Source organism: Rhinichthys klamathensis, unplaced genomic scaffold, assembly GCF_029890125.1.
Source record: "Rhinichthys klamathensis goyatoka isolate OS25496 unplaced genomic scaffold, OSU_Roscu_1.1 h1tg000430l_1, whole genome shotgun sequence".
Taxonomy (NCBI): domain Eukaryota; kingdom Metazoa; phylum Chordata; class Actinopteri; order Cypriniformes; family Leuciscidae; genus Rhinichthys; species Rhinichthys klamathensis.
In genome coordinates this window covers 263818-287530 of record NW_026606926.1, presented here as the reverse complement: position 1 = coordinate 287530, position 23713 = coordinate 263818, and the positions used below count along the sequence as shown (strand labels likewise).

The 23713-nt window shown below is 39.0% G+C and overlaps 2 protein-coding genes across 3 annotated transcripts; both read right to left on the bottom strand.

The window, feature by feature from the left end:
- Nucleotides 1-877: 877 nt before the first annotated feature.
- tmpoa (thymopoietin a) lies at nucleotides 878-15457 on the bottom strand. 2 transcript variants are annotated; one of them, XM_056235764.1, is made up of 15 exons: nucleotides 15150-15457; nucleotides 10304-10421; nucleotides 8413-8562; nucleotides 8194-8330; nucleotides 5834-5935; nucleotides 5551-5619; nucleotides 5000-5137; nucleotides 4028-4078; nucleotides 3804-3938; nucleotides 3637-3729; nucleotides 3496-3555; nucleotides 3212-3412; nucleotides 2716-2841; nucleotides 2368-2471; nucleotides 878-1674 (listed from the first exon to the last, which is right to left on the bottom strand). In XM_056235764.1, the coding sequence occupies exons 1-15, from the start codon at nucleotides 15384-15386 to the stop codon at nucleotides 1332-1334; spliced, it is 2064 nt and encodes a 687-aa protein (XP_056091739.1). In that variant the 5' UTR covers nucleotides 15387-15457; the 3' UTR covers nucleotides 878-1331. The 2 variants fall into 2 exon arrangements, with proteins under 2 accessions (XP_056091739.1, XP_056091738.1); XM_056235763.1 differs by lacking the exons at nucleotides 2716-2841; nucleotides 3212-3412; nucleotides 3496-3555; ... (4 more) ...; nucleotides 5551-5619; nucleotides 5834-5935 and having other exon boundaries at nucleotides 15150-15450.
- A 303-nt stretch (nucleotides 15458-15760) lies between these two features.
- On the bottom strand, nucleotides 15761-21788 carry strap (serine/threonine kinase receptor associated protein). The gene is made up of 9 exons (XM_056235769.1): nucleotides 21643-21788; nucleotides 21368-21503; nucleotides 21193-21274; nucleotides 20539-20611; nucleotides 20316-20415; nucleotides 20023-20160; nucleotides 19762-19898; nucleotides 19470-19619; nucleotides 15761-16438 (listed from the first exon to the last, which is right to left on the bottom strand). Exons 1-9 carry the CDS (start codon nucleotides 21752-21754, stop codon nucleotides 16377-16379), a joined length of 990 nt encoding a protein of 329 aa, XP_056091744.1. The 5' UTR covers nucleotides 21755-21788; the 3' UTR covers nucleotides 15761-16376.
- Nucleotides 21789-23713: the final 1925 nt, after the last annotated feature.

The window sequence follows — 23713 nt, the reverse complement described above, 5'->3', positions numbered from 1 at the left end:
TGGGCCACACTAGCGTTCATTCAAAAAAACAAAAACAGCCAGTGGATCAAGTTATTGGTGTAAATATGGATCCAACTAAATTTGTTACCGTTTAGTTGAGACCCACTGTAAACTTGAGCTCATGGTGTGAGCTTATAACGCACAGGAGTGCGTAGTGTAAGGCGATTAAACTATTCTATTCCTGGACCAGAGCAAAGAGCCTTGTACCCTTATCCTTACCTATTCAAGATCAAAGTGAGGTCAGAATTTCCAGTGCCTCTGTGAGGAACAGCAATGCACCGCAGAAAACCCTAAAGACAACAATTAGTAGAGGGAACGTCATAATTTAGGTCCAACATAGATACATTTAAAAAAATAAAATAAACAATCAAACTGAAATGTAGATACGAGGTAAAACGCTTTATTAAACCACATTCTGTCATTTACATAAAAAGTATCTGAACCCTCCCAGCTTTATCCCACAAATCCGCAGCACCTTATAATGTAAAATAAATACAGATTCAGAATATTAAATCAGTTTTTAAAGCAGAGTAAACGGCTTAATGATGGGCAGTTTACACATTGTCCAATTCTACCAATGTAATATATAAAGTATCAGGTTCTTACGTTTATTAACACAAATTTGTTTTCAAAGACATACTTTATAAATTGTCAATTTAAATTACTTTTTTTTTTTAAATGTATATATTCCAAATTTCAGCAAACAAATAAGCTTTTTAGATGCAAATTCTTTCAGTTGCTGTTATTACGCTGTTCAAGTTAATTGCCTGAAATGTTACGCTTTATAAAACCACATGGAATTCAAAGATCCTGAAATAACAAAAATTAAATGATTAAAATTATAATAAAAAAAGTGAAATTACCTTATCTTCCAGAATACATTGCAAAACAGTTTATTGAAAATATTTGTATTCCGACAACATGTACATAAATACTACATCAACGTTAAGATGGATACGGCACCTTTAAAGAGCTAGATGTGAAAATAAATGCAAAAATATTGTCACAAGTAAATGCTAAATGTAGTTTACAAACAAAACAAGTGTATTTAGCCAACTCCTTCAGCACTCCGACTTATGGACAGCACCATCATTAATAAAAACAAAACAAAAAGAAAAACACACAAAGGCAAAAAAACGTGACTTTTAAAATTAAAACCAGGATTCATTCCTCTAAACCAGTTCATCTCAAAGAGGGCATGATAGCAGAGAAAATCTGTCTTTGTATGAATATATAAAGATCTCAGGTAAAAGTCCACGACTGCAGAATCAAAGGGAGGTACTGGCTGAGTATGATAAAGAGGGCAAAGACTTGGGTGAAGCGCATGACGTTCATTTGCTAGTGCTATCAACGGCCCCGCTCTGCTTGAAGAGTCCAACCTCATTAGTCTCCATGGCCTGGTAGACAAAGAACAGGAATCCAGCGAGCGCGCTCAGCAGCACAAGCTGTACCCACACAGGCAGGCTGCGTCGTGCTCTGGTCTTCACAGCAGGGGGCGCCGCAGGTCTGGAAGCCGCTAGAGGGATGGCGGACACGCGTGGAACTGATCGGGTCTCTGTGTAGGAAGAGGAGCTGGTTTCTCTGAACTCTGTGAGACGGAGACGGGATTCGTCCAGCCATGTCTCATTCAGGGGCCGGCCAGCTGCTCCCCTGATTGGTCGGCGACAGGTGGCACTAGAAACACAATTGAAAAATATACTTAATTCGATATAGATTCTCTAAAAAAAGGGAATATTTTAAGAAGTATATCTTGTTTTAAAAAAGTTTTACATATTTACTAAAAAGTAAAAACAAAGGCAATAATGCTAAAATACAAGACAAAATGCAAAAACACTGACTCCCCCCATACTTTTTTTTAGATTTATATATTTTTTTGCAGTGCAGAATCTTTCACTCTGTGAGACTTATCTGTTTTTTGTGTGTAGACAATTTAACACTTCCAAAAATGTACAGTTTTATGGGTCGATAACATGCATTTTGTTTAGATTTATTATTTTACTAAACATCTTAAATTTTTTTTTTTTTTGACTAGGCAAGTTTGGTTTAGGTTAAATGTCATGAAATAAATGTTTATGAATTTAATAATTGAGCTTATTAAATTATTCATGTCTAAGGGGCAAGAAATGCTTGAATGTTATCAAATTTTGTATGTGAGCGAGTAAATGACAATTTTCATTTTTGGTTGAATATCCCTTTAAGAAAAGTTTTTGGGAAGAAAAAAAAAAGATAAACATTTTTTGTATCAAGTTAGAAAGCAAGAAGAAATGGCCAGTTAATTTAATGTCAATTTAATTCTTAAGAATGTTTCGTGAATCCGGCCCCTGGTGTTTGTTCAGTGCGAATGCTTGAAACACTTCCCCTCCATACCTGATTCCAGTGGGAGTGCTGAGGTTTTCATTGGGAAAGATCTCTTTTAGCAGATCTCTCTCTACCGTCCTCGGGGTCTGATCAATGGCTGACACCTTTTCCACCTGCGCACAAAGACAAGAGCCACAATGATGTGAACACTGAGGCTGGCAATCCCTTGCACGTGCTGCAATTTCTGAAGATCCATGTTTTCAGCTTTCATTTTAAAAACAAAAGAAAGAAAAACATTATATAACACCACAACCAGGTATGACCCGAGGTAAACAAGTGTGCAGTAAACACGTCCCACAAGTTTCCTCATCACCATTATACACCTGTGGAGACACACCATAGAGCTCATGAAATTACCGTCTCCTTCTTTGGTGTCTCCGTCTGGCTGCTATCAAGTCCTCGGACAGAAGTGAGTTGGGAGAGGAAAGGCGTGATTTTGGACTGTCTCGTCTTGGGCTGGGTCTCTGGTGAGCCACAGCTCCCCTGATAAACCAACAATGTAAATGATGGCTTTAAGCTTTAGTGATGACCCTGATAACTAGAAAATTATGTAACATTGTAACTAAAACCTAATACACTCTTAAAAAAATAAAGGTTCCAAAAGGGGCATTTTGTAGCAATGCCAAAAAGAACCATTTTGAGTTCTATAAAGAATCTCTCGGTCAACAGTTTTTAAAAGAACCCTTTTTTCTTAGCGTGAAGAACATCTAAAGAACTCTTTTCCACTATAAAGAACCTTTTGTCAAATGGAAAGGTTCCATGGAACCATCAATGTCAATAAAGAATCTTTATTTTTTAGAGTGTACCGTGTCATTAACAAATGTCCACAAATGAACAACAATCATCAGCAAACCTGGGAAAGGTCAAACGAGACTCGAAGAGAGTCCTCTGGAGCCACACGGGAGTCCCTAAAAGAAAGCGAGTGTGATGGGAAAACCTCTCTTTGGCCATCGCAGTCAAGTGAAAGATGGCACCTCATGTCTGTCAAGGGTTTGTTCTGACTCAAATGAGGCCTTGAGTACTTCGATACAGAGACAGATTTGACTTCCTGAGCCTTCAGAGAAGAAACAAACTCATGAGCCACTAAAATGAATGTTTAATACATATATAAACTATCCTTGCGTAGCTGAGATGTACCACAGGAGCTCGGCTCGCAGGTCTACAGCTCAGGATGTCCTGCATACCCTGGTCATCAACCTGAGATTACGGAAATTTTAATTAAGACACTTTATGTTGCATAAATATGCCTTGATTTACAAGAAGTGTGTGTCTCATCACCTCAACACAAGCAGTGTTAAGAAGGGAAACAAGTGGCTCTCGATTGGACTGTCTAATCGGAGGGGAAGTGATGTCAGCGGTATTCTCATCAAACTACAGAGAAACCACAAAAGACATTTGAGCGATGCTGAGAGACATGGAAGATTTATGAAAGAGACAGTTGGCACCTTGTAAACTGGACTAACGCCATGTAAACTGGATATGGTGGACTGGTAAGAAGAGTTGTGATGTTTAGGTGATTCTGACCAGTCAGTCGCAGACATGGAGGACCGCTTTGAGGGTTTGGGTTCTTTTGGCACTGCCTTTAATATATGACACCATAAGAAACACTATGACATTAGAATACGACCTGCATCCTCATGTTTATGTGTGAGGTTTCTTCAGGACCTACCAAAGGATGCGCTTTCATCCGCACCAGAGGAACAGACACCTCCTTCAAATCCTATGAGACATGCGATTTCCAAACAAACAGATGAAAAAGAAAAGAAAAAAGGATCAAAATATACTTCCAATGGTTCATTCTTACTATGCGGTGCATTTCTATTTCCTATTCACGTATTGCTTAATATACTGGATACAATTATTTTTACATTAAAAAAAAAAAGAAAAATGATACGAAAAAGGCAGATAATTATATATATTTTTCTTTCTCTTTTATTACAATTTCAAAATTAAGTGAACATGATGGTGAATTTGAAATGATTTGTGATTTTCTTTGGCCATGCATATCGTTGCTGCAATTTTAACATAAAAAAACTGGCAATTTAAAAATATCCTTATTTTGTTTTTGGGGAATGCGGTTTTAAATGAGAAATATGGGGGAAAGCCCATAAATATATAACCACTTACACTTTCTATTCTGCTTTTATTGCATGATGTCCCTTCAATTAACAAAAGCCATGATCATCCAGGAAGTGACATCAATTTTAGGGAGATTCTGTGAGGTTTTATTTTGACAAGTTTTCTTTGAAAATGGCTTAAATATCTAAATATTGAGATTTATAATACAAATTAACATGACCTTATATTGACACCTCAGTCCTTTACTGAGGAATGGCTAATATTAGCTTCCTGATGGATTGTATCCGGTTTTCAACATGGGGTAAATAATTAGGTTCTAATTAATCAAATGTAAGTGCCCGAGGTTGACCAGAGCATGTTTCAGAAAATAGATTAATAGAAATACTTCCTTAATGCAAAACATGCATTTTTTGAATGCTAAAGTTCAAAAGATACTGCATGAAAAGGATGACCCTAATAATGCAACCATTTAGAAACATTAATAATTTCACAGAGAACTTCAATAGTTATGTTTTTCATATCAAACTGAAGTCTCCAAAGAGGGTTTTAAGGAGAAAGACACCTTATCAGTGGTGGGAGCCTCGTTCAAATCAGGCCGAAACAAGCGGACTGGTGCGCTGCGTCGCTTCAGAGATTCAGTCTTAGACGAGAGCTGTGATGTCCTGTCTGTAAGCAGTGGTCTGGGGTCTTTTCTTTCTGCCTTTAATAGGAGAATAGAAGCGGGTTTTTGAGGTCAGGCTAATAATTTAGACCAAGGATGGGACACTGCCCTGGAGTGTTTAGCTCCAAACCCGATATAAAACACCTGTCTGTAGCTTTCTGGTAATCCTGAAGACATTAGGTGTGTTCGACTGCGCAGACCGATCGGTGTATGGCATCAAAGTACAGCGAGAGCGATACGAAAGTATAAAGAGACGCCTGGTCTCGCGGTCCTTTGTTGTCATACACCGATCGCATTGCTGCTTCAAGTCAAACACGCTTATTGACTAGCCTGTTCAGGTGTGTTTGATTAGGGTTAAAACTATACTCTGCAGGACAGTGGCCCTCCAGGACCAAAGTTTCCCCATCCCTGACTTTGACCATTAGCGCTACACTAGTGTCATGGCCACCTACCACATGTCCTGTTCTTCTCCTGTCTTGCGAAACAGGGAAGTACTCTGCAGATGAGAGCTCAGAGTTTTCCTGAAAACACCAGACATTCACACAAACCTTGCTTACAAATACAATTGAGTCAAAGTATTTTACGGCCTCGGTTAGTTTGTGAAACAAAAATAAGGCTCAACCAAACACTGTTCACCCATGTGCAAACCAAAACACGCCTTGTGCAGATCCCAAAAGTTACCACACCCAGAAACCAGGTGATGTACATTAATAACAAAACCACAGATTGAGTTACGGTGTCGTCGCTGGCGGGAACCATCTGATCCAGCCTGTGAGAAGGTCTCTTCAGCTTTCTCTTAACATTCAAAACCGGCCAATCTTCCTCCTGCTTATCCTCCTCATCCTCCTATACGTCACACAGCAAACTTAGAAACTCTAGAACTTTCCATAGAGAAGCAAATGGCTTATCCGATCTCCACAGGAGGTATGACAACATTTAAATGTGGAGTGGTCATGTGACCACCTGAAGTAGGTCAGATTTCTTCTACAGCAGGTGGTGCTGCTGAACTCTTAACAGATAATGGTGGGAAAATATGCAGGTGGGAACATCACATGGGGAAAATCTGTTTATATTAGAGACTAAAGAACTGATTCTTTACACTAATGCGAGACAGCATGCGCTGCTTGTACTGCCTAAACAGCTTTTATGTGAGCAAAGTAGTAAGAAGTCTTTGAAGACAGAATCCTCCTGGCTAGTCGTTTACAAGTGACCTAAACAAAGATCTTCAAGTTTTCACAGAGATGTAAGACTGAGTAAAATCACAGGAATGAGAAACCAAGTGTGTCTGAAGGAAAGGAGGGAATACAAAAATAAAAGAGGATTAAAGTCTGGACCAAGTCCAAGCTAAAGTAAAAAAAAAAGAAAAAGAAAAAAGCAAGGGATACAAGACAGTGGGGGTGCTAACTGTAATTGAAATCATGTGAACCATCAAATCTTCAGTCTTTTGCTTAACTTGTGAAAGATGAGATATTTTTGGCAGGGCTGTTTGATCAGCTGATATTAGACCATTTTGAGGTTATCAGCCTTAAATTAACAGTGCTTGCATCTGAAGTGGTACTTTGTCAATAAAAAAAAAAAAACCACCATGGATGGATATTAAAGGGTTAGTTCACCCAAAAATGACAATTCTGTCAGTAATTACTCACCCTCATGATGTTCCAACCCTGTAAGACTTTCGTTCATATTCGGAACACAAATTAAGATATTTTTGATTAAATCTGAGAGCTGGATCACTCCTCCATAGGCTCCTATTGTAACTGAAACTTGCCGGCCCAGAAAGTAAATAAAAACATCGTTAAAATAGTCCAAGTGACTACAGTGACTCAACCTTAAGTTTATCAAGCGACGAGAATACTTTGTGGAAAAAAACAACAACAAAAATAACGACATTATTCAACTATTCGTTTTCTTCTATGTAGGCCTCAGAGTGAGTTCACGTAGTGTAACAGCGCAGCGCTACGTCAGAACGTAGGCTCACTATTGGCCGACGCTGGTTCAGGAGTGTGGTGCTGGCCAATAGTGAGCCTACGTTCTGACGTAGCGACTTTATGAATTTAAGACTTTGCACTCTAATTGAAGACCTTTTTAAAGGGGTGGTTCAGAATTTTGGACACCGGGCCTCATTTCCAAGTTAGCCTTAGTGTTATTTATCAGTGGAGACAGTTTTCAAAAATTTTCATCCAGTCGTTCCAGTTGCATAGTTCGCCGGTGCTAGGCTAGCGCGAGTCAACGGTAACTGCTAGCCTGCCATTAAAAACAGTTTTACCCACTCCACAGTACACCAAAAGCAAATAAATTATAACGCCAGACTATTGATGTAAATGTCTGTTGAGAGAATAATGTTAGAAATCAAACTACCCTTTCATTGCATTGCAATCGTTATACTTTGTTCCCTGTATTTATTAGCACAGTCTACAGCAGCGGCGGAGTGATATGTAGTTACCTAGGCAACCGAGAGAGGTAGTGAGAGAGAGAGGTAGTGCAGGCAGTTCCGACTGTAGTGCGCTTCGGTTCTGTGTTTACTTTTCGGCGCAGTACTACTAACCGGAGCAAAGTAAAATTCCACCGCTGCTGAGAAACTAGTTCCTGTAAATGTATTGCGATCATTGAGATGCAAGAGTAGTTTGATTTTTAACATTTTTCTCTTAACAGACATTTACATCGATAGTCTGGCATTATAATTTATTTGCTTTTGGTGTACTGTGGAGTGTGTAAAACTGTTTTTAATGGCAGGCTAGCCGTTACCGTTGACTCGCGCTAGCCTAGCACCGGCGAACTATGCAACTGGAACGACTGGATGAAAATTTTTGAAAACTGTCTCCACTGATAAATAACACTAAGGCTAACTTGGAAATGAGGCCCGATGTCCAAAATCCTGAACCACCCCTTTAAGGGCCTTATTTCACGTATGGGCAAATTAAGGCTTTATAAGGCCTTTTTGAGACCCACAGAAACCCTATTTTTATACATTTAAAAATGAAATGTATTCTTGTAATGGCAAAGCTTTTCAGCAACCATTACTCCAGTCTTCAGTGCCACATGATCCTTCAGAAATCAAAGCATGAGCAAACATAATGCACAGGTTTTGCCCTCACCCTGTTAAGCTGAATACTGCGTGTCCTGCTGGTCACTGACGTTTTCCCTCGGCTCCTGACTGGTCTCTCCACAACTGGGATGGGTTCGACCTCCACTTCCGGTTCAGGCAGAGACACAGGGGCTGGAGCTACGGTTTCTAACGAACAGAAAAGAGAGCATTTTGACGTATTCATTTCTATAAGAACATGGTTAAATAAAGGGATCTGCTTGTCTGTTACCTTCCTCCTTGTCGCTGTACTGGTCTGAGTCTGTGTTGCCATTCTGGCCGCCGTCTGTCTGTGATGTTTCTGAGGGAGGAGCCACAGCTTCAGGAGGACCCTGATCCAGCAGCTTCTGAAGCCTCTTCTCGTACACCTTACGAGTGGACGCTGATGTGAAGACATTGTTTGGTGTTGATGTCAAAGCAGTAATAAGACAACACATCATGGCTGAAATATATCGTTTCATTTAGAGGCAGATTCAAATGGAAAAAAGTACTTAAAGTCTTATTCGCAACAAGCAGTGAGAAAGGCTGCTGCTTTATCTGAAGAGCTTTCCAACATCCATTTAAGGACACTATTCAAGCCAGAATTGCAAAAACATGCAAAGCTGGATGCCTGGTGAAACTGCTGATTTACTGATAGCCTTGCACAACACCACGAGACAATTCCGATTATTCCAGAGACTAAAGACTTTGTTTAGTTGCTGAAAGACAAGACAAGATTTTTGCGCATACTGCATTTCATGAGCTTTTGATTATAAAATCTATTTCAGGGGGTATTTCACATCCTCCATGTAACATGAAAAAAGGTATTTCATGCCTTATGCATGGTATGTTTACATTTCATTGTACTCTATCGCAACATTTATTTCATTATGTATTTGCTTATTATTAAAGGAACACTCCGACTTTTTGGGACTTTAGCCTATTCACCTTATCCCCCAGAGTTAGATAAGTCCATACATACCTTTTTCATCTCCGTGCGTGCTATAAGTCTGTTTGACGCACCCACCGCTAGCCTAGCTTAGCACAAAGACTGGATGTAAATGGTTGCAGCTAGCATACTAATCCAAATAAGTGACAAAATAACGCAAACATTTTCCTATTTACATGTTGTGATTTGTATAGTCACAGAGTGTACAAAAAACAAAGTCACATGAGACACAGACATATTTTAACCGTATAAATACTGGGAACTATATTCTCTGAAGGCGAAGCACTGCTACTTGGGCGGAGTGATAACCGCAGCACCTGAGACGAGCCGTGGTGAGGAGCAGAGAGCGCGTCTCAGGTGCTGCGGTTATCACTCCGCCCAAGTAGCAGTGCTTCGCCTTCAGAGAATATAGTTCCCAGTATTTATACGGTTAAAATATGTCTGTGTCTCATGTGACTTTGTTTTTTGTACACTCTGTGACTATACAAATCACAACATGTAAATAGGAAAATGTTTGCGTTATTTTGTCACTTATTTGGATTAGTATGCTAGCTGCAACCATTTACATCCAATCTTTGTGCTAAGCTAGGCTAGCGGTGGGTGCGTCAAACAGACTTATAGCACGCACGGAGATGAAAAAGGTATGTATGGACTTATCTAACTCTGGGGGATAAGGTGAATAGGCTAAAGTCCCAAAAAGTCGGAGTGTTCCTTTAAATCCCTCCTTAAATTTGGGCTAGTCATTGTTTAAAGAAATCTAAAATAAAAACATTTTAAAATGTACAAATACACACATAAAACAACATATCCTATCACATAAATGCCCCATTTATTACAGTCACTTTTTGTTCCCAAGGTGTTTTTGCCGTTTTAGGGAATATGAAGTCAGTTCTCCTCAGGTTCACACAGGCGATAACAGGTGTAGTTCACACATTAGCTTTCTTCAAAAAATATTGCCAACCAGAATTAATTGATTTAATTAATTAATATTCATTTTGAACCATATATGGATTGTTTTTATTAATTTGTGTATGTTGTGTTTTATGTCTTTAACAAATAGCTAGCACTTGGTTTGATATTTCGTTATCCAATATAATAAAGTGTCCAAATACTTTTTAAGGTAAACGTATGATCTAAGGAAACATACAATATCTCTAAATATTTAATCTGAGTTTAAATCTCAAAAGCGGCTTACCAACAATGGGTCCAGCATTCAGGCCATACTTCAGCAACAGGTCTTTCAAACCCTCATTGCTCAATTCAGTGACATCAACATCCTCTGGACGAACTTTGTCCGTTTTCCTGGTGGCTTTCTGTGGAGAAAAAAAAGTCACGTTATACATCATGCGGTTTATCATTTTCAATTTAGTGGTCACATTTTTCATGAATGCACATTGCAGAGCTGTAATAAAATATGTTAAGACATCATACTGTAAAGTATCTGAACTTGAAGAACAGATGTTTAAATACACCTGACAGCTCTTGATTATAGCGTGACATGCAAAACAAATAATAATAATAAAGGTTGCAGTTTACGTGGGTATTGGGAAATTAGTTAAGTACAAAACATTTTTTTTTGCAAAAGAAATGAGGCCAAAAATTTGGTTTAAAGGGATATTTCAGTCAAAAATAAATTCTGTCATCATTTACTCACCCTCATGCTGTTCCAAACAAAAAAAACTTTCGTTCATCTTCAGAACACAAATGAAAATCTTTTTAATGAAATTTGAGTGATTTCTGTCCCTCCATTTACAGCTACGCAACTACCACTTTGACACTTCAAAAAGTTCATAATAAAGAGATCATAAAACTAATCCATATGTTTAGTTCAAATTTTCTGAAGAGACACGATTGCTTCATAATGAACAGATTTAATTTAGGCTTTTATCTACATATAAACTTTGATCAGGGAACATAAACAGAAGCTCAACCGAACCTGCTTGACGCACGAGAACAAACCTCATTGGTTCTTGCTGAAGCTCAAACGTGCAGCGTAAGTTAACACGAGAATGAACCTAATTGGTTCTCGCACGTCAAGCGAACATGCTTGAGCTTCCGTTTACCATAACTGATGTACGAGTTGATGAAGGTTTATACAGTATGTGAATAAAGTTTATTGGCATATTTTACTGGGCACACCATGTTTCAGAAATATCTTGTCTCTTTTTTTTCAGTCTTTCATCTTTCCTCATATTCGAGATTTTAACACAGTTTGTATTCATTAGGCAAGCTAAGATACTCAAGCTTATTTGTATAGCGCATTTCACTCACGCCAATAATAATTCAGTTTCACTTTCCTGGGGCAATGCAACATAAATTTCTTGCAGAAGATAAGATTGCTCTTTCAAACTTTTACTATCATTGTCAGTTGCTTTTGGAATATCAGGAGAAATATGAAAACATTCAAAGACAAGAGAGAGGGCTGCTAATTCTTTTAACAGATTTGAATGAACGGTGTGGTGGCAAAAAACTAAACCCGATGTGTTATTTTGGCAACAGGTCTAGCATTCTGCATGCTTCAAATCAGACACAGAGATGAACCAAAGAAAAAAAAAACCACCGTCACAGCCCTACTGCTCTGACACTTCAACTAGTTTAACAGAAAAGGTGAGGACATTCTTTACATCCCCAAAGCCCATAATAACACATTATACACTATTACTACACCTGAAACAGCTCAGAGGCAAACAAGCTGTGTGAAGAAACATGTGCCTAGCACGTGACTGCAGGAGTAAACGTTAATTTGGATAAACCAATAAGGTTAATGATTATAAAATAATTCAATAATGCTTATGCAAAGTGCCACAGTGATAGTGCCATTCGACTGGAGGCATACGCGCAAACTCTCAGACTGAGTGGGACAAAGCAAGAACAATGCAAATCCAGCCACATTTCCTGGAGTCGAGCCCTGCTCCACAAACGCAAGCATGTGACCGAGGAGAAATGGTGAAAACAGTGAAGTGGAGAAGGAGAGAATGTATTACGAGGGGCAGGAGGAGATCATGAGGGCGTATGAGCTTCAGTGAGGGGCCTTCACCAGGGCTGATCTGGAACACTGCCGACTCAAACTTTCAGAAATCACAGCATTCCAGCAGGATGCAGGAAAAAAGAAAAGAAAAAGAAAAACCTTCCTCAGTCCACAGACAACACCCTCAAAACGTATAGTTTTTCGAGAACGTCAGACTCAGCATGTGCCTGTGAACAACATGGGTTTGATATTACAGAGATTTTTTTTTTTTTTTTAATTAATATTGTGTAACAAAAACATTTGATTTAATCATTTCATTTTTAATTCTTTTAATCCAAAAGCGTTTTCTTTTCTGACATTTTATGGTTCATGGTTTGAGAAGTTTTATGGGCCGTTTCAAAGCTGGTTATTCAATCTGGGAAGTCAAGTGTCTTTCTACAGAAGCGATTCCAGATTGGGCAGTTCTCGAAACTTTTCAACTGCAGAAAAGGTGTTTCCGGGCAGGAAAGATGGCCTCAACTCCGGCCCTAAAAACTTGCTCAAACAGAACCGGGGAGCGAAGAAATGCTGGGCGGGTCTCGCTGAGCAATCTAATAACATTGCACTATATCTGCTCTTTATATCTAGAGACCCAGCATGCGAGAGAGTGCAAGAGAGAGAGAGAGAAAATAAACGGTTTCAGTTTCAATTTATTTCCAAAAAGGCCGCACTGCCTGTAAAAACACGGGGATGTGCAATGTTTTTTTTTAGACTGGTTATAGTCAGGTGAACAACACACAGTAGTGTTACGTCACCGTTCGTTCCTCAAGCCTGTGGAAACATGCGGCCGGTTCGCAACAGACTTCAGTTCGCCTGGCCGAAAACAGGCTCCAGAACACAAACCATTCTGGTGGAAAAGGGGTATGAGAGACCTATAATGCTAATGTCATCTCTCTGGAAATTTGTAATAATGAGGCATGATGTTGCTGGTTACCCACAATTTGTCCAATTGTGGCTTTCGCAGCACAGCTTGTAAACCAGTTTTATTTATTTGAACACAAAAAAACATTACCAACTCTGGTAAAAAAAACTAAACATAAAATCAAACATCTATGGTCCACAATTTGTGTGTGTGTCATGCGTTTCTGAAAATTACTATCTGAGAGACAGCAACTTCAAAGAAGAATGCAAAGCACTCACACATCTGGCAGCCGAAGCAAAAATTCCACTTCACAAGAAAGTATTTCCTCAATAAAGGGACCAAACCTACTATGAAAACAGCCCTTGTGGTGCTCTCCAGATATACAACTTTCAGACCTGTACCTTCCTGCTCAATCTGGCATTTTCAATATGGGGTTTCAAAGACCCCCAGGGGGGTGGCAAAGGAGTGCTAGAGGGTTTAATGTAAACTTGTTTAAAAATCAATAATATATATAGGATTAAAGTAAATAAAAAAAGGGTCCCTTGAACAAAGTTGGGGAGTCTGCAGTATCTCTGATAACCCCTGATTTAAGCAATTTGTTTACCAACTTGCAATGGTAGTTCATCATACCTGATAAATATGGACTCTGTTAAAGACAGGGAAACGCCTGTAGAATATTTCACAATGACCGGCTGCACTACCTCATTCACTGGCACTGGAATACAGAGAGCTGCCTTTAACATCAAACATCTCTGCTATAACATAAAAGGAGTCTGTGAAGTTGTCTGGGTGGAGGGTTGAGGTAATCGAGTTGGCTGAATAACCAGAACTAACTTGACACTTATAGTATTCACATTCACTATGGAAAGTGTCTACTCTTAATAATGGCAACAATAGACGCATACCTGATAATAGGTATGAAATAACTGGTAAGCATTAAACAATTCTAGTGCACACGGTTCATATTATGGGTTTATTAAATAGCTGTGGGTATTAAAAATTACTAAGTAACAGAAGTGGGGGGAGAAACACTCCCACTTCTCTATGAACCACCAGGTGTTTCATCACCGTAACATTTTTCAAGAATGCCAATAACAACCAGCAACATTATCAGGTTTAGACCTAGACACAGATAAAAAGAAGTCTAAGATACGTGTCCATTTTCTATTAAAATTACTTTGGGATGCTATTTTCTACATTATGAATCTTTACTGAAGTGTTCATTCAAGCTGGGATCTTAAGTTTTCTGATGGACACGCCTAAAACAGATGTGTAACTGAGATAACATATAGCAGTGCAAGATTTCCAGGACGTTATAATTTCTGTAATTCGTCTTTTTTGATGTTTTTTTTTTTAACGGATAGCGCAATGGATTTTAAACACGTGAAACTAATCCATTGAATCTGACTGATACATTTAAGCGGGAAACTGTCGCCCGCCGGTAGTGATAGGAAGTCCGGAATCGGTTCTTTCGAACAGCTAGTTTCAAAATCCGGTTTTAAAAATGCTTCGTTTATAGCACTGCGTAATTCCATGATGCACGACGTTCCAAATTACACGTTCTATTCTTTCCAATAAAGTGATAAACACGTCTTGCTAACGTTACGCGTTTTTATTTTTTTAATTATATTTTAAGGGCGTTTATTGTCATTCCATGACCACCAGTTAGGTTTCTCACAGCTATATGCTAATGCTTCAGATCATAATTTGGATTTTAAAACATTCTCAACCCTCGGCTGAAAGTATTGCATGTTTTAATAAAATGCTATTCATTTAAAACAACTATATTTAGTGAGTATGATAAAACTGATAAGTTACAGTCCTTTCGTAACCACATCGTTCAGACCGGTTTTGTGATCTAACTCACTCAATTGATTCACAGAAATGATCCAACTCAAAATATAACGATTCTCTCACGAACCGGACACCATTAGTAAAAGTTCGCCATGCCGGTTTGTTTTCATTTGCATGTGCAAACATCACAGTTATGACATTTATTTACTCTGATAATTCTAACCTCAGAACTTTAATCCAACAAACACACTTTTAGAAAATGCACGACTTGATAGCATTAATAAAAATCAATACCGCGAACTGCATCAGCTCAATTTGATGCATTTTACATGCAAAGCAAGTCAACAGCCAAAACAAAGCAAGCTTCTCCGAACCCACCCTGCCAGAGCGGCTCCTGTTGGAGATCACGGGGGCTGGAGGCAGATCCTCGTCGCTGGAGAAGACATCTGGAGAGCCGCTGCTCTTTTTGTTTTGCGCGGTCAGATTCTTCAAGTACAGCTGCACGTACACATCCTTCCTCTGGTCGCCATTCGGCAAAGCCACGTTATGGGCCAACAGCGCACTTTTAAGCTTATCTTTAGTGAGCACAGACGGGTCTTCCAGAAATTCCGACATGTCTGTTGGCTTGAGCAGGACACTATCGCTGGCTGAGACTGATTTCTTTTATGGGATCAGTGACCATCTTAGGAGAGAGACCCCTATTGGATGCGTTCCGCAGAAAGAAGCGCTCTGATTGGTAGATAGATCATTTAAAATCACTGGTGATAAATAGACGAGTTGAACCACTTGTTTATAGGAGATTCACCTACTAACTTACTAAAAATTGAATTAGCATGTAAAATAAATATTGCACACAAAGAGAAAGAACAAGACTGGGCTAGAAATTAAACTAGAAGCTGATGGGCGACAGAAGTGAGCAAAGTTAAATGTAATGCTTTGAAATGAAGACTGCTATATGATCTGATTTAAACACACACACAAAGATGATATAAGGTATGTCAACATTTTATTGGCCAAATGATGCAACTTATGTTGCAACCAAAGACAAATTTATTAAACAACTTAAGTCACTTTTAAGCTTTTCAAGTTTACATATTCTCCAGGCTCTCATGGAAAACATTTACAAGTTCACACTACTATTGATAAACATTTGAAGAACACGTTCCTCAGGAGCACTTCCGCTGAGAGATGTCATCAAACTGAACATTGAGCTCTTGCAATAACAAACAAAATGTATTGAAATCACACCGTTGTAACACCGAAACAAAAAACAAAATCTTAACCAAAGTGATCACAGTGCTGCAGAAACCGACCACTTATGAAGGAGCTGACTGGTGTATCATGGGTATCAAAGAAAGAGCAGGCAGCTGGAGGGTTAGCATTTGCACTAGCACGCTCAGCTCTACCGCCGTCTCCTGATGCTCATTTCCACAATGTGAATGTGCGAGTTGTTTCATCTCCACGCTCAAGTCATGCTCGGCAGTGCGGTCCATCTCAAGTGAAGAAGGGTGGTGGCACAGCACTCTGCTGGGGTGTGGTTTCCTTGACCCATCCCGTCCCCTGACCTCTCCTCCTTTGCCTTGTTGTCTCCCTCTCTTTCCCAACTCAGGCCTTGATCTCAGCTGGAGGGCAGTACAGCACTTCAGAGTTCTCTGACGACAGCTCCTCTGAAAGGGACAGACAGCTTTTAGTGTAGGATAACGAATCTGACACAAGGCCACAAATGAAGCCTACTCCTATGGGAGCTTGTTTTCGCCAGGGAATAAAAACAGTCGAACCACAATGAGCACGAGGCATTTTCGATTCATTCTCATTAAGGTAGGATCATGCCAGGTATTGTAGGAATGACTGTGGAGCTGAGAGAGCATTTCTTCTTGCAAATGAGAGGCAATCGCTAAAGTGAAGCCAGTGACATCTGTCATAAGCGTTTCACAATCTGCCCATAGTTGCTGGATTTAGTGCTTATATTGCATTGTTACATTTTCCTATATTGCAAGCTTTTATTCTGAAAGATATTAATAGAAGTGAATTAAAGTGACAATAAATGAATACTTTAAGATTTTAGAAATAAAGTGCATCTTTTTGAATCATGCATTTATATATACATACATGCTAATAGGGCAGCACATTTTGGTGCAAATCTAATTACGATTTAAAAAAAAAAGAAAAAAGAAATTCAATTAAAAAGCTCCAAGTTTGCTCTGCTTGTTAGTTGGGCTGCACAATTTGGCCCAAAACAACTGTAAAATTGCAATACTAACATTTAAGGCTTTCCTAATTCAATGTTAAAGCATCAAGATTTTTTTTTTTTGGCCAGAAAACCACAGAGGGCACTTAAAACAAAGGTGCAAAACTCAGTTCCCGGAGGGCCCCAGCCCTGCAGAGCACAGTTCCAACCCTGCTTCAACACACATACCTGTAGTTTTCAAACAAGCCTTAAGGACTTAATTAGCTGGATCAGGTGCGTTTAATCAGGGTTGAAACTAAACTCTCCAGGGGGTGTGGCCCTCCAGGAACTGAGTTTTGAATCCCTGCCTAAAAAAATATATTTAGCTGACTAGTGTTGTCACGATACTAGAATTTCTAACTTCGATACGATACCTTGAAAAATATCGATATTCGATACCATTTTCGATACCACGGAGATAAAACTGCCACAATATTAAGGTTTTTTATTTATTTATTTAAAGCTAAATATAACTAGTCTAGAACATGACAATGAGGTATATTTTACATGAACAAAAATGTCCTGAGTTCTATTTGTTTATATTTTTTTAATTGGACCAGAGCTAACATGATGTATTTTTATTACCTACTGTTATCAAAGATTAAAATATACTGTAACAAAAAAGCACTTAACAGTATCAAATTGGAGGATAGAGAGTCAGTAATGTATAATAATAAGATTAAACATTCAATTTTCAGTTAAAGGCATGTCATTATTGAATTCAGAGATGCCATTGTCTAGCTGTTTAGTTTAATTAATATCTGTGTAATCAAATTGATGATAATCGCTAATGAAGGAAAATTGCAGAATTAAATAATAATTTCTGAATAAAGTTAAATAGGCACCAGTTAATTTACATTTGACCACAGTTACAATATTTACTTGTCTAAGATTCCTCAGTCAGATTATGTTAACTTTAAGAATTAAAACGAGACAACACAGACTCTTATCAACAACAATACTAGGCCATCTTGGTTAATGTTTCAGAAAAGTTCAAATGAGAAGAGTTACAGTGTTTCCTTGAGGATTTGTTTTAGCAGTGGGGGCAGGTCTGTCCAAACAACAAACACCCCTAATGCTGAGCATATGCTGCTAAATAGTAGCCTACCCCTGGAGCCTGTTCCTTAAGTCTGTTTTCACCTATACAATAATTTTAAAAAATGAGTGATGTGAGGGATTGTTGATAGTCAAACAATCTGTTGGGTGCCCGCAGCCCGCTCGCGTGTCCGCGCTATTCTCCGACATGCCCGCTCGCGGTGTGTAGCTCGTGTCCGCGCTATTCTCCGACTCCGACATGCCCGCTCGCGGTGTGTTTTTTACGCGTGTCCGCGCTATTCTCCGACATGCCCGCTCGCGGTGTTCTTTATCAATCAACCAAAGGCGGTCGCGGGGGCGCCGCCCTCGCCATCTTTCCATTCACTTCACTTTTGCTATTTAACCAGAGCGAATGAGACGAGTGCGTCACGTGTGGTGTTTGTCAACGCGCCTTTTGAGAGAAGTGAAAGTGACTGCTCGGCTAGTATCGATACTTCGGGAAATTAGTATTGGTACCGTTCAGATATTTAAGTATCGATATTTATCGAAATATCGATATTTTTGACAACACTATAGCTGACAACAGCCGGTTTGTAAGAGAATCTCAAGTTCTCAACCGAGCTGCTCAAGCCTAGTTCACACTACATGATTTTAAAACGTCGGGCTGAACTGTGCGGTTCACACTACATGACTTGCTCTCTGTGAAATCAGGAGTGTTCAAGTTGTTGAGCTGTTCACACCACACGACACAACGTGATTGATCCGCAACAGGAGGTAACGCACTACACGAGTTGACAACAACTGTCACCCAACAATTCTATCTTGTCTACAAACCACGTTTTGTCACGAAAAATCACGCGATAAAACGAACCGGAAATGACGCGAAACAGCACGCGCGCCAATACCCAGCGAAGAAGACAAAGAAGAACACAACACGCGAACATGCCTTGCTCTGATTGGCTGTAGCTCATGACATCACGTGAGCTTGAGTCGTGCGACAGCTCTGGATATCTAGCATGCTAGATATTTTTCTGGGCTCGGCGACGCGTCTGCGAGCGTCTTTGATGCGTTGTTGGCTCTTTCATACTAACAGATTGGCAAGCGTTCATCGCCCACTAATCCCCCGCGATTTGCACGCGATAACACCCTGACCAGTCGGCGAGCTCAACGATTTGCAAATCGGGCTTAAAATCATGTAGTGTGAACTAGGCTAGGTTCAGAGACACTGGATCATGAGCTGCTCGCATGTAAAACACCACAGTGCTCTGCTTTACTCTAAAACATGTAGCACATGTTCAATTAAAATCGCAGGCTTTGCAATTTCATTGTTGTATTTTCGGTTTTATTTTGATAGATAGTACAGCCTTTCATGCTAACTTTCTTGACTGTGTATTGAAACATTTAGGTAAATCTAGTCAATATCTATGTGAACTCACCAGGCAGGACACATTTCCACAGGCCGTATGTTTTCCCTACAGCCGTCTGCCACAGACGCAGAGTGCCGTCCTCTGAGCCACTGGCATACAGCTCTCCATCAGGGCTAAACCGCACAGTGTGTATGGGCCCGAAGTGACCCTTATATGACTCTGAAAAAGAGACAAATGCATTTTACTGTCAAGCAAGAACAAATACATATATATTCATGAGCCAATCTATACTAAGCTTTATGTTTTTTCCTAATGGAGTTTATTACATTAATTTAAACTTAATTAGCGCCTACGTTCCTACCCATTTCCTCTTTGGTGGTGTAGTCATATTTATAAAGCTTGAAGTCATCTCCTCCAGCTACAAAGAAGTCTTTTTCAGGATGCAGTGAGGCAGAGTGAATAGAAGCAGGGGCGTCCACGGTCTTAATCAGATCCAAACTGAAAGTAAAAGAAAACAACAGATTGACATTATCAGTTCTCCATACATTTTAAGGACGTGTTTTTTGTCCAACTCAGTCCTCAAGGTAATATTTGCATAATAGGACAACCTGTAGCCGTCTACCTGTGGGCGTTGTAGAAGGCGATGGTTCTCCCATACGTGATGACGAGAATCTCCCCATCAGGAATGTACTCCATGCTGGTGACAGAGGCATCAAACGATAGAGTATGCACTGCCTCCTGTGTGTTCTTGTCCCAAAGTCTACATATGAAAGACAACACAAACTCAGAATTATATATATATATATAGCTTTCCCCCTAAGAAGGTTTGCATTTACTCGCAAAATGTTTGGGTTCTATATATGCAATGTACAGTTCAAATACTTTGTCCATTACCATTATGGACAGGACACTCACCTGATAGTTTTGTCATCAGCAGCCGAGAGAATCTGTTGGTCATTGTTACACCACAGAGCTTTCTTTATGGCAGAGGTGTGGCCTGCAATCTCCTGGGGATCTGCATTACAAATGCCATATAGCCTTATGCGCTATTTCATCTAGTAGAATTTATGACAGGAATTGAATTTTGGAAATTGATTTGATATCAAAACAAATAATTTAAATAAGTCACTCTACATACCTGCTTCAGGTTTGCTGAGGTCATAGATGCGCAGGACTTTATCATTTCCTCCAGTCAGGAGAAAGTTACTGTCCTGTTGATTCAAGCAAAACGCCTCAGCACAAGTAACACAGAGGGTTTGGAGACATAAAATGAGGTGACATCACTGAGACATAATCAATATTGTGATCTTGTAGTTGCATGCATAGTCTGGGTTATGGAGCTCAGAAAACATCTCAATGTTAAGCTTTATATTTCAGAATTTTTGTATTTGAAATGGCTCAAAAGAGTACATTTTCAGAGGGACCACTATATTTATTCTAGTAGATTTAAAACGGTGAATGCAAGAAGTAAAATAAGTCAAATATATTTAAATAATGTATTTCACTTAATATTTTTTAAGTCTCTAATGCTCACTAAGGCTGCATTTATTTGATCAAAAATAGAATTTGACTATTTCAAATAATGGGTTTCTATTGTAATATATTATTACAATTTAAAATAACTTTGCTATTTGAATATACTTTAAAATGTAAATTATTCCAGTGATGGTAAAGCTGAATTTTCAGCAATCATTACTGCAGTCTTCAGTGTCAAATGATCCTTCAGAAATTATTCTAATATGCTGATTTGGAGCTGTTGTGAACATCTGGCTCTGACCATCATAAGTCTTACCTGTGTAAAGTTCACAGATTTCACAATGTGCTTGTGCGCCAGGGTGAGGACCTCATCTCCAGTGATAGCATCCCATACCTTTCTGTCAGATTCAAATAAATAAATACAAAATATAAAATAATATTTACCCAATATTATTTCACCCATATCACATTTTGTTACTGTTTGTACTTACGCTGTGAAATCTGCAGCGGCCGTAGCTGCTTTTGTAGCTTCTTTATTTAAGGTGGCACCCCAGACAGCACCTTTGTGACCCAAGAACGTCCCAATCCAGTCCCCTGTGTCTCCCTGGCGCAACATAGGTTTGCCATCTGTAATTTTTAATTGACAAAACAAACTTTCAGACCTATCTGACAGACATTTCAACTAAATGGTGACTCTTTATGCTCACTGCCCTGGAAAGAGATCCGGATTACCGTCAAGGGTTGATTACAAGATTCAAGAATATACCTTTACAAGCACTAATAAGGAAATATCCATAAGGAGTTATTCCACTGAACGCCAGATCCACAACAGGTCTGGTATGGCCAGAACAGGTGAGAGGAGTCTGTCTCATAGCCATACTTACAGGATACCTAAAAAGATGGCAAAACACATAAGCAGTTTTACTCAAACACTGCCACACATTTATCAAAAATCAAGTAAATGCCTAAACAAACAAACAAAACAACGTAGTGAATAGAACAGATGTGCTGGCTAACTCAAGCTTGGCTAGCCAGGAATTCAATCATTAACTTACCTCGCAAAAACAACGAAACACTCCAGTACTTTGTGGCCAGATTACGTGTCGGGGAGGATTGTGGAGCTCACAGCTGCACTCCCAGCTACAGTGCTGTGCCACCAGCTACACGAGGTGTGTGTGAATGTGTGTGTAAGCTAAACTAGAGCCCTCGCTAACGCTACAGGAACATAATGGAAGTGTGAAAACCAGACATCATTTCCGGCCGGCGACGCCACAGTATTGGTCAGAATCGTGTCACGTGACGCACTGATAGCGTCGCTTCGAGAAGCACTTGTACTGTACACCGAGCTTATTATTACATGTAAAGAGTTTGCTAACACGTAATGTAATATGTTGTATGTTTATGGTGTTATATAAAAGATTTTGCGGTAGGTCTTTAATATGAGAATATTTTTCTGTATTAATGAGATACGAACTCCAAATTACGAGAAACTCAATATATTAAGCTTATCAATATTTTGAATTATGAAATAATTTATGACTATTATGAATCACATTTTACCCAGATGTGGCTAAAAATCAATCCATCAAGTCACTGTTTGAGCCACGGAGCGCCTCCTGTAGGTAAGACAATCCATTCAGGATAAAATTAGAACTGCGCAACTGTTTTCCCTTTTTTTGTTGTTTTTATAAACACAGTCACGACATCTACACCTGGACAGGTTGCGAAGAGAAATGCTTTGCATACAGACATCCAGATGGAAACAATGCGTCCGAGGCGAGCCTCACTGTTTTAAAGGTCTGATGTTACCTCCAGTGATAACAATTTACGTATGTTGTGATGTCATGATGATCCCAGTGTCATGGGACCAAAGACTGTAAAAAAAATACACATACCTGTTTTAAAGGGATAGTTCACCCAAAAAAGAAAATTCTTTCATTTACTCACTCTCAAGTTGTTCCAAACCTGTATGAATTTCTTTCTTCTGCTGAACACAAAATAAGATATTTTGAGTAGTAAATTATATAATTTTTGGGTAAACTAACGTTATCCCTTTAAAGTCCGGGGAGAAAATTCTGGAAAGATATGCTATGGATGGATGGATAGATTTATTTGTTGTTTAACTACTTTGACAGGAAATAAACACATATTTATTAAATTTACTTAAAAGTTACATCAATCTGAAATATTCAAAATCACTGTAATGCTTGTGATTGCCATCAATCAAAGGTTGCTAGATCTTACACAATTTTATCACTCTAAAAATCTTGCTAAAAGCCATTTAGGATGAACATCTACAGTAAGCACACATTTTCATGACTGGAAAACAGAAAAGCAAACACGGACGCCTCTCTACCTGCGCATTATCTTAGTGACACAGTAATGCTGAAAGCTACAGATGCAAAGCAGTGTGAGTCATATAGTACCAGCATGCACCGCGACAGTCTCCTAACACACAGGGGTGGGAGATCATCTGATACTCTGAGAAGTCCGAATCATTCTAGCGAATCGGTTCGTTCGCATAATTCACTTTGGTGAACCGGTTCAAAAGCTGATTCACTGATTTGTTTCAATCATCGTTCAAGTAAAATAATTCGTGTTTATTTCCGGTGTGTAGTTGTGTGTTGTTTATGATTAGTGATCGAAAGGATGTAAATTCAGCAATGAAAATTCTGTCATTTATTCACCCATGTTGTTTCAAACCTGCATACCGGTAATTGTTTCTTCACACACATAAATTATAACATAACAACAACATATTTTTCAGCAACACAATATACAAAACTTCAATTAATAACAATAATAAATTTAAAATTTGATTCAAAAACACTATATAC

What these genes read in the sequence shown, in the direction of transcription:
- tmpoa (XM_056235764.1), bottom strand. Translation starts at nt 15,386, where the DNA reads ATGTCGGAATTTCTGGAAGACCCGTCTGTGCTCACTAAAGATAAGCTT. An exon ending in ACAGGAGCCGCTCTGGCAGG is followed by an intron (nt 10,422 to 15,149) that starts GTGGGTTCGGAG and finishes TTTTCTCCACAG; the next exon opens with AAAGCCACCAGGAAAACGGA. An exon ending in GTACAGCGACAAGGAGGAAG is followed by an intron (nt 8,331 to 8,412) that starts GTAACAGACAAG and finishes TCTGTTCGTTAG; the next exon opens with AAACCGTAGCTCCAGCCCCT.
- strap (XM_056235769.1), bottom strand. Translation starts at nt 21,754, where the DNA reads ATGGCTATGAGACAGACTCCTCTCACCTGTTCTGGCCATACCAGACCT. An exon ending in GCTGATGACAAAACTATCAG is followed by an intron (nt 20,161 to 20,315) that starts GTGAGTGTCCTG and finishes TTTCATATGTAG; the next exon opens with ACTTTGGGACAAGAACACAC. An exon ending in GTGGAAATGTGTCCTGCCTG is followed by an intron (nt 16,439 to 19,469) that starts GTGAGTTCACAT and finishes TGTCCCTTTCAG; the next exon opens with AGGAGCTGTCGTCAGAGAAC.